Source organism: Engraulis encrasicolus, chromosome 24 (assembly GCF_034702125.1).
Source record: "Engraulis encrasicolus isolate BLACKSEA-1 chromosome 24, IST_EnEncr_1.0, whole genome shotgun sequence".
NCBI lineage: Eukaryota > Metazoa > Chordata > Actinopteri > Clupeiformes > Engraulidae > Engraulis > Engraulis encrasicolus.
The window spans coordinates 3,722,326-3,729,825 of NC_085880.1; the positions used below are offsets into that span (position 1 = coordinate 3,722,326).

Genomic DNA, 7,500 nt, shown 5'->3' on the forward strand with positions numbered 1-7,500 from the left:
CATTATATATACCGTCAATGCATGCAATGCATGCTTCTCCACCCGTGTTACCTGTGGTAGCGGCCAGCACGCCCTTGCAGAGCTTGAGCCAGTGCGGCAGCTTGCCCACGGCCAGGGAGGACAGCATGTGTCCCAGGGTGTCGTGGATGTCCGAGCACAGCTTGCGGTCCGTCTCCCGGTCCAGCATGCCGAACAGCACCCCCTCCAGACCCGTCTCCGTGATGTTCAGGTCTAAACAGCAGAGGAGGAGGAGGAGGAGAGACATGACTCAATACACAATACTTTGTCTGTACTAGTGATGTCAGCTATGATCATGTCCTCGATTGTAAGTCGCAATGTAATAACAATAATTAAGAAATAATAATAATAATAATAATACTGATGGGCTTTACGAAGATCTACTATTTTGAAAACGACCTGCTATGTACAAACATGGCATCATATCATGATTGAGGGCAATGCGGTTCATCAAAAGCGGTTTTACCGGGTGGAAGCCCTTTCTATTAGCTTACCGGTACAACCGACGCATACTGCGCTACAATTAGTGCTCCAATCAGCCCTTGCTCCACCCAGCCTTCTTGGCCAAACTCACGGCATACTCGCACACCTTCTCCTGCGTGTGTTTGTGTGTTGGTGTAGTGTACGTACTGATGGTGCTGCTGTCCTTGGTGTCCCCAGCCTTCTTGGCCAGGCTCATGGCGTATTCACACACCTCTGCTGCCTCCCTCTGCACCAGCTGCCTCAGACAGGCTACTGCCGCACGCCTCAACAGCAGGTGGGAGCTGCACAGGTGAACCTGGACACAGACCAATACAGAGCCATCAATAGGGACATTAATTTATAGAATCACACACACACACCAGTACAGACACATTATTACACAGGTATACACGGATGGTGTGTGTACGTGTAGTGCGCGTGTAGTGTGCATGTATGCGCGCGCGTGTGCGTGTGTGCTTACACAGAGGCAGGGCACGAGGCTGGACAGGTTGACGTGTCGGGGGGCGAACATGTGCAGCTGCTGCAGGCAGGAGATGGCGGCCGCCTGCACCAGAGAGTCCGAGTGGTCCTGCATGATGGCACAGCCCACGAGGCACGACGAGCGGATAGTCGAGATGGTCGCACCGTTACCTGAAGGGAACATGAGCATGTGAGCACCGTTACCTGAAGGGAACATGAGTGTATGCGCACACACACACACACCATCTTAACATGGCAACACCATTGGTTAGAAACACGTTTTTTTTTTTCACACAGTGTATAATCCTGAACGCTAGAGGATGGAGAGAGAGAGAGAGAGAGAGAGAGAGAGAGAGAGAGAGAGAGAGAGAGAGAGAGAGAGAGAGCGAGAGAGAGCGAGTGAGTGAGTGCGTGAGTGAGTGTGTGAGTGAGAGAGAGAGAGAGATTTCTGCTTGATGATGAGTCATCAAGGCCAAAGGCTTGTCTGACAACAGCTTTATTTGGTAGCGTCTCATAGACATTCAACACCTCTAACCACTTGTGAAAGTTTTTCACCAACCCTAAATAAAATCACAGCACGAAACAGAAAAAAAGTCAACAGACTACAATAGACTTCATTCATTTGAACACAAAGTAAAATGTAGCCTCATATTTTTTAAAGCACACCTAAACAGCATATACAAGGACCACATACATTTTCCATTATAGGCACTCATGGGTAAACGGATAGGGCGTCAGACAGAGGAGGTACCCTGAGCATGGTACCGTCCTGCCGCGCTGCTCCCTTGGGGCGCCATTGGGGGCTGCCCAGTTGCACAGGTGAGGCATCAATGCAATTTCGGCATGTGCAGTGTGCACTGGTGTGCTGTAGAGTGCTGTGTCACAATGACAATGGGAGTTGGAGCTTCCCAGGTGGGCTTTCACTTCATTTCAATCATCTTTGCCATCGTGATATTGGGTGGGTGGGTTTGAGGAGGCGAGTAGGAAAGGACAGTACAAGCGATGCGATGAGGGCGCATTTCGAGTTAAAAATAACTTCGAGTGAGGCAGGTAAGCGAGTAACCAATTGCAATTCAGAGTTCAGATAACTGACAGTACTTCTCGCTTGTGCATTGGCAGTTAAAGCCACAGGAACGTTTAGCAAATGTTCCACAAGCGAGTGCAGAGTAGTCGAGTGAGCGAAAAGCGAGCAACGTATGTGAATGTAGCATTACCCTGCAGCTCTGGCCCCACGGTGGTGATGAGGGCCCCCAGGCAACGGCCCAGGCACTGGTGCACCTCGGTGTGGGAGGGAGGCACCGTCAGCAGCAGGGTCAGCACCAGCGACAGCGTGGGCTCCACGTAGCCGCGGTACATCGGCCCGCTCGAGTCCACGATCAGAGCCAAGGAGTGCAGCGCCCAGGTCTATACAAGCACAGCACAAAGTACAGAGTAAATAGTAATTACAGTACACATACAGTACACATCACAACACACAGCAGAAAAATAAGAAGCTATTGAAGAGATTCAGAATCCCTCTCTCTTACTTCCCTGATTCGACACATTAAATTAGGATTTCACACTGCACCAATGTTACTGTCCCTGGCTGTCGTACCTGTACTTTGTGTGAACTGTAAATACATGATAACGCAGTCACACATAACAGTAGAGTCACACCATACAAGGAAACTCAGACAACCAGCCTGCTCCTCAACCAGGAGGTATGAATAGTGTGCATAGCACTGTTTATACTGCAGACCATTGGCCCAGGAACTTAAGCCTAGGCCCTGTACCCGTTTATACTGCCTGGGCTAGGCCAGAGCTGGGCCAAACCAAGAACTGTTGTCTAGGTCAGTGGTTCCCAACCTTTTTCTTAAGGGACCCATGTTTTTACTATTGTAAGCTTTGGTGACCCAACCACGCGAGCGCCCGCACGAGAGGGAGTCACAAGATGCCCTCCGTTTCCTGCGAAAACTTATTTAAGTTATTTTATTCCTCAATTCGTCTTTGGTCAAATATAGAATAAATGTTTAATGTAGCACTTACAATTTGTTGCGTCTATGCATTTATTAGTTAAATGCTTTATCTTTTATTCAACATGGGCTATATATATTTAAAACGAAACCCCTTAAAATCAAGAGGGCTCTGCGACCCCCTGTGGATCTTTGGCGACCCATAAGGGGGGTCCCGACCCATAGGTTGGGAACCACTGGTCTAGGTAACATGCCCTCCTCAACTGCCAGGGCCACCAGAAAGCCCTGGCGCTTACAGGTCATTTTTGAATGGGTTACCACGGCTGCCGTTCTAATTAGAATTTTCAGTTGGCCTGCAGTATAAACGCACCAGGAACTCTAGTCCTAGCCTTAAAGGGACAGTTTGGTCAATTTCAACATGCAGTTGTATTGCTCACGCTACCCTTGACTTATCAGTACCTGGTGATGCCACATTTTTCGGCTCAGCCCTTTCCGAGATATGACCAATTCTAATGGGGGCAGCGTTTGTTTACATTTTTTAAAAATGAAACATAGGCCAACTCCAAATATTTTCCCAAAAGGTACTGCTGTTTGCTAGTTGTCTGCTGGTGTTTTATAACCTTTTGGATGTTTTTGGGAATAAATAAAAATGTTTTTTTGAAATGTAAACAAAGAGCTGCCCCCATTACAATGACCAGGATCTCGGAAACGGCTGAAGAAGAAGAAAAAAAAATCTCAGGCACTGACAAGTCCAGGGTAGTGTGAGCATTACAACTGCATGTTGAAATTGACCAAACTGTCCCATTAAGTCAGAGAAGGTCTATCGGGAACTAAGAAAATCTTTGCTTAAGTTCTAATGCGACGGTCCCTGGCGGCCACACCGTACCTGTACTTCGTGTGAGCTGCCGTCCTGGGCGAGGGCCAGCAGGATGCTGACGCTGGTCTTCAGGTGCTGACCGGAGCCGATGCCCCCCACGTAGCGATGCAGGCAGCCCAGGGCCAGGGAGTGGCCCGTCCTGGACACCACGTCACGCGCAGACTTCAGCCTGCGAACAAGGGAAGGAAGGAAGGATGGAAGAAAGAAAGGAAGGAAGGAAGAAAGAAAGAAAGAAAGAAAGAAAGAAAGAAAGAAAGAAAGAAAGAAAGAAAGAAAGAAAGAAAGAAAGAAAGAAAGAAAGAAAGAAAGAAACACATAAACTGTACTTCAGCACAGGCTTTAAAATGCACAGATCAAAATATTAATTTGTAAGAGAGAGCATACTGATGAGATGGACACAATGACCACCAGGAAGAAAGTGGTCATTGTGATCAAACTTGGGAAAAAGTGTGGCATATACTGTCCTGTGTAATTATAAATGAGTTAAGTGTGAAACATTAATCTTGCATTCAGTGTGAAAGCATGCATGTGTGTGGTATTGCATGCATAGAGAGAAAGAAGTGATACTCAGAGAGTGTGTAAAGCTGTGTATTTATATTTGATGTAGGGCTCGTACTTGTCGAAGCTGTCCTGCGCCATGCGTGCGATGAAGGTGGCCTCCCCCACCACCTGTGCCATCCTGCCCAGGGCCTCCCCAGCAGCGCAGCGCAGGATGGGGTTGGGGTTATCCAGCGCCCCCATCACCAGCGCCAGGGCAGACTTGCGCACCTCCTCCGGCCCCAGAGAACTCTTGTTCTCCGCCAGGCCCTAGAGTCAAGATATTATTTATTATTATTAGTAGTAGTAGTATTATTGTCATTGTCATTGTCATCATCATCATCATCATCATCATAGTCATCGTCATCATCAGTCTCACCAGGCCCTGGCATCAAGATTATTATTATTATATATTTTTTCTTTTTTATTATTTTGATTATTATTATTAGTCAAGATGCATTACATTACTAGCAGAGAAAGATCATACTCAGGTCACATCAGAGACTACAGGGTAAGCACTGACAATACAAATGAAAAATAACGTGTTGATTAGGGGATCCTTCAGACATTACATTGTCGTTCTGTTTTTCCAAGTTCTCACAGCTATTTCAAGTGGACTGCCAGCAGTATTTTCTTCATATCTCTTCAGGCACTTTCTGGGAAGCTTTGTTAAAACGTCCAGATATAAAGCAGAGCAGCAAGAATGCAACAGATGAACCCAACCAATGGCATGAGAAACCCACCTTGAGGGCACTCAGCACTGCTGTGAAGATGTTGAGCTGGACGGCCTGCTGTCGAACCCCCTTCGCCTGCTTGATGCACTCGGCAAAGTGGTCCAGCATCTGCAGCCTGCCAAAACCCACAGCAGAATGAATGGGGTTTAATTTCTGTTGAGTTAGAATTAAACTGGTGAGTTAACACCAAAACGTGGCATGGAAATCTTCGGGTATATTGAAGAGGGAAGTGTGGGGCACCAGGTCAACAAACAAGAACAGCTGACAGCAAAGCATCAATGATATCTGAGCTTCCATAACTCCCATGCACTGTTTTTGCCATTGACTTCAATGTTAAACGCATCATGGCCGTTATGAAGACAGAGAATGTCCTAACCAAGTATTGAACATTGCATGTTATGTAGAAAGTACCAAATTTCAACTGATTTAATGTGACCTGAATTTTGATGAAGAAAATTGTGATTTTATTACAATATTCTAATGCTGCGAATTCCCCAATTCATGGGTTTTTTGAGCTGGAAGGCCAACGTATATAAAAAGAAAAAATTTAATGATTGGAATAGTTAAAAAACTGGGCCATGAATCTACAATCCATGACAGTTTAACATTATTGATGGAATTATGGAAATAAATCAACTTTTTCATGCTATTCTAATAAAAAGGCCTGGAGCTGTAGACTGCCTGACCTGTGCTTGAAGGAGACGTGAGGGAAGACCACTCCAAAGAGAGCCACAGAGGCGTCAATGACGGACACGCCCAGTGGGAGGGGCCCGGGGATGACCTCCCCCACAGGGATGCGCAAGTAGATAGAGGAGGGGTCATGCTCCAGGGCACCGCTGCCTGAAGCGCTGTTGGGCTGCAGCTGACCGAGCAAATCACAAATCACAACATGAGAAGCTGACCAAAGACTGGGGAAAGAACATACCATTTCCTAGTACTTGACAACCGGTCTGAATAAGACCACTGGATGGCAACAAGATGAGAACAAGTGAGAAGAATGACAACGTTCAAAGAAAACTTTTGAAACTTTTGTCAATTTTGAAAATGGATACAGGTCTACTAAGAGTTTGCGGAGGGGAAAGATTACTATATCTTCACAATAAAACAAAAAAACATCATGTCAAAACCATATAATATTCCAAAAAGCCATCTACAATCAAACCTAAGTACAAGGTCATAGCATTGTACTGAAAGCTGAAAAACTGCAACATAGAAATGAAATAGTCATGCAACTTCATTATAGTATTTGAAGGTTTCGTAAGAATGTTAAGAACCTGGTCCTCGATGGACTTGTGGTCCGTCTCCTGTAGCCAGGAGCCCATGAGGACACTGTCGTCATAGTGACAGAGGGAGCGCAGCAGCGAGGTGGTGGTGTTGGCAGAGTTGTCGGTCAGCGTGAACTCCGCCACCAGCTCCCTCAGGAGAGCGTTGAAACTTCCTGTAACGGGATTCCAAACAACAATGGTTACGTTACGCCTGTAACCATGGTTCGATGAATTTCAGAGAGGAACATAGTTCCAGAGAGGATGACAGAGAAGAACATAGTAGTTTCCTTAACCCATTTTTGCCTGATGCTGCATATACACTGTTTGACCTTTGGCGCCTGGAGCAACATATACGCTGCATTCAGGCTCTTGAGATTTTACTGGGGGGATTTTTTTATTAAAAATGTGGGTATGTTAGAGCTGAATGAACACATTCTAATGCAAGATGAGGGTCCTAGCTTTTAAATGCAACTTCTTTCATGTTCCTCTATGCTTCGCAGGCTGAGATATCTAGGTTTTAATAGGTAGAGAGCAGTGCATCTTTTCCCAAAAAGGGCTTAGGAATTCAGCAGGCGTTTTTTTGCAGGTGCCTTAGGCTAAAATAGTTTAATCATAATCATTCATAATGACTCCGCCACCAGCTCGCTCAGGAGAGCGCTGTGACTACCTGCAGTCGGATACAAACAAAATATGCATTAAGTTTTCCTAATCATAATCATTCATCATGATTCTAAGGCAGGGGTGGGGAACCTGTCTCGAGGGCAGTTAGCTAGGACACTGTCGAGAAACACCCCACTGTTCAATTTCAGATTTTGTTTAAAGTGTAGGGGCAAACGGCATAGCATTTTTGCGATCATAATCATGCATAATGACTGAGGAGTAACCGTATTTGGAAATGTAGATGCTAGCAATCAAGTATGAAGTGATGCCAAGATGTTTGGAAATGTCGACTAAATAGCTGATATAAGAGATGACTACATAAGGGAAATTGTAAGAAAAAAAAAACCCATTGACACTATGCCAGAGATTTCAAACCCTGTTGCTGAGCTCTGTGTGAAAGTTGAAAAAAAAAAGCATCGGCACTGTCCTCATTTGTAAGCTTATTCCTAACATTTCACCTTGGTGAAGTTTGAGGAAGGTCATGAGAATGAAAGCAAATAAACTTGCAAATCAGG

At 45.7% G+C, this 7,500-nt stretch overlaps 1 protein-coding gene across 2 annotated transcripts in view; it reads right to left on the reverse strand.

Moving 5' to 3' along the window:
* heatr5b (HEAT repeat containing 5B) overlaps window positions 1-7,500 on the reverse strand; it is a 49,109-nt gene that overhangs the window by 28,247 nt on the left and 13,362 nt on the right. For both annotated transcript variants that reach the window (XM_063191502.1, XM_063191501.1), the window contains exons 15-23: window positions 6,335-6,498; window positions 5,747-5,922; window positions 5,070-5,175; window positions 4,406-4,596; window positions 3,799-3,958; window positions 2,175-2,364; window positions 962-1,131; window positions 649-796; window positions 52-231 (exon numbers count right to left, since the gene is read on the reverse strand). In XM_063191502.1, coding sequence (XP_063047572.1) covers window positions 52-231; window positions 649-796; window positions 962-1,131; window positions 2,175-2,364; window positions 3,799-3,958; window positions 4,406-4,596; window positions 5,070-5,175; window positions 5,747-5,922; window positions 6,335-6,498 — 1,485 coding nt within the window. The remainder of the gene's footprint in view (window positions 1-51; window positions 232-648; window positions 797-961; window positions 1,132-2,174; window positions 2,365-3,798; window positions 3,959-4,405; window positions 4,597-5,069; window positions 5,176-5,746; window positions 5,923-6,334; window positions 6,499-7,500) is intronic.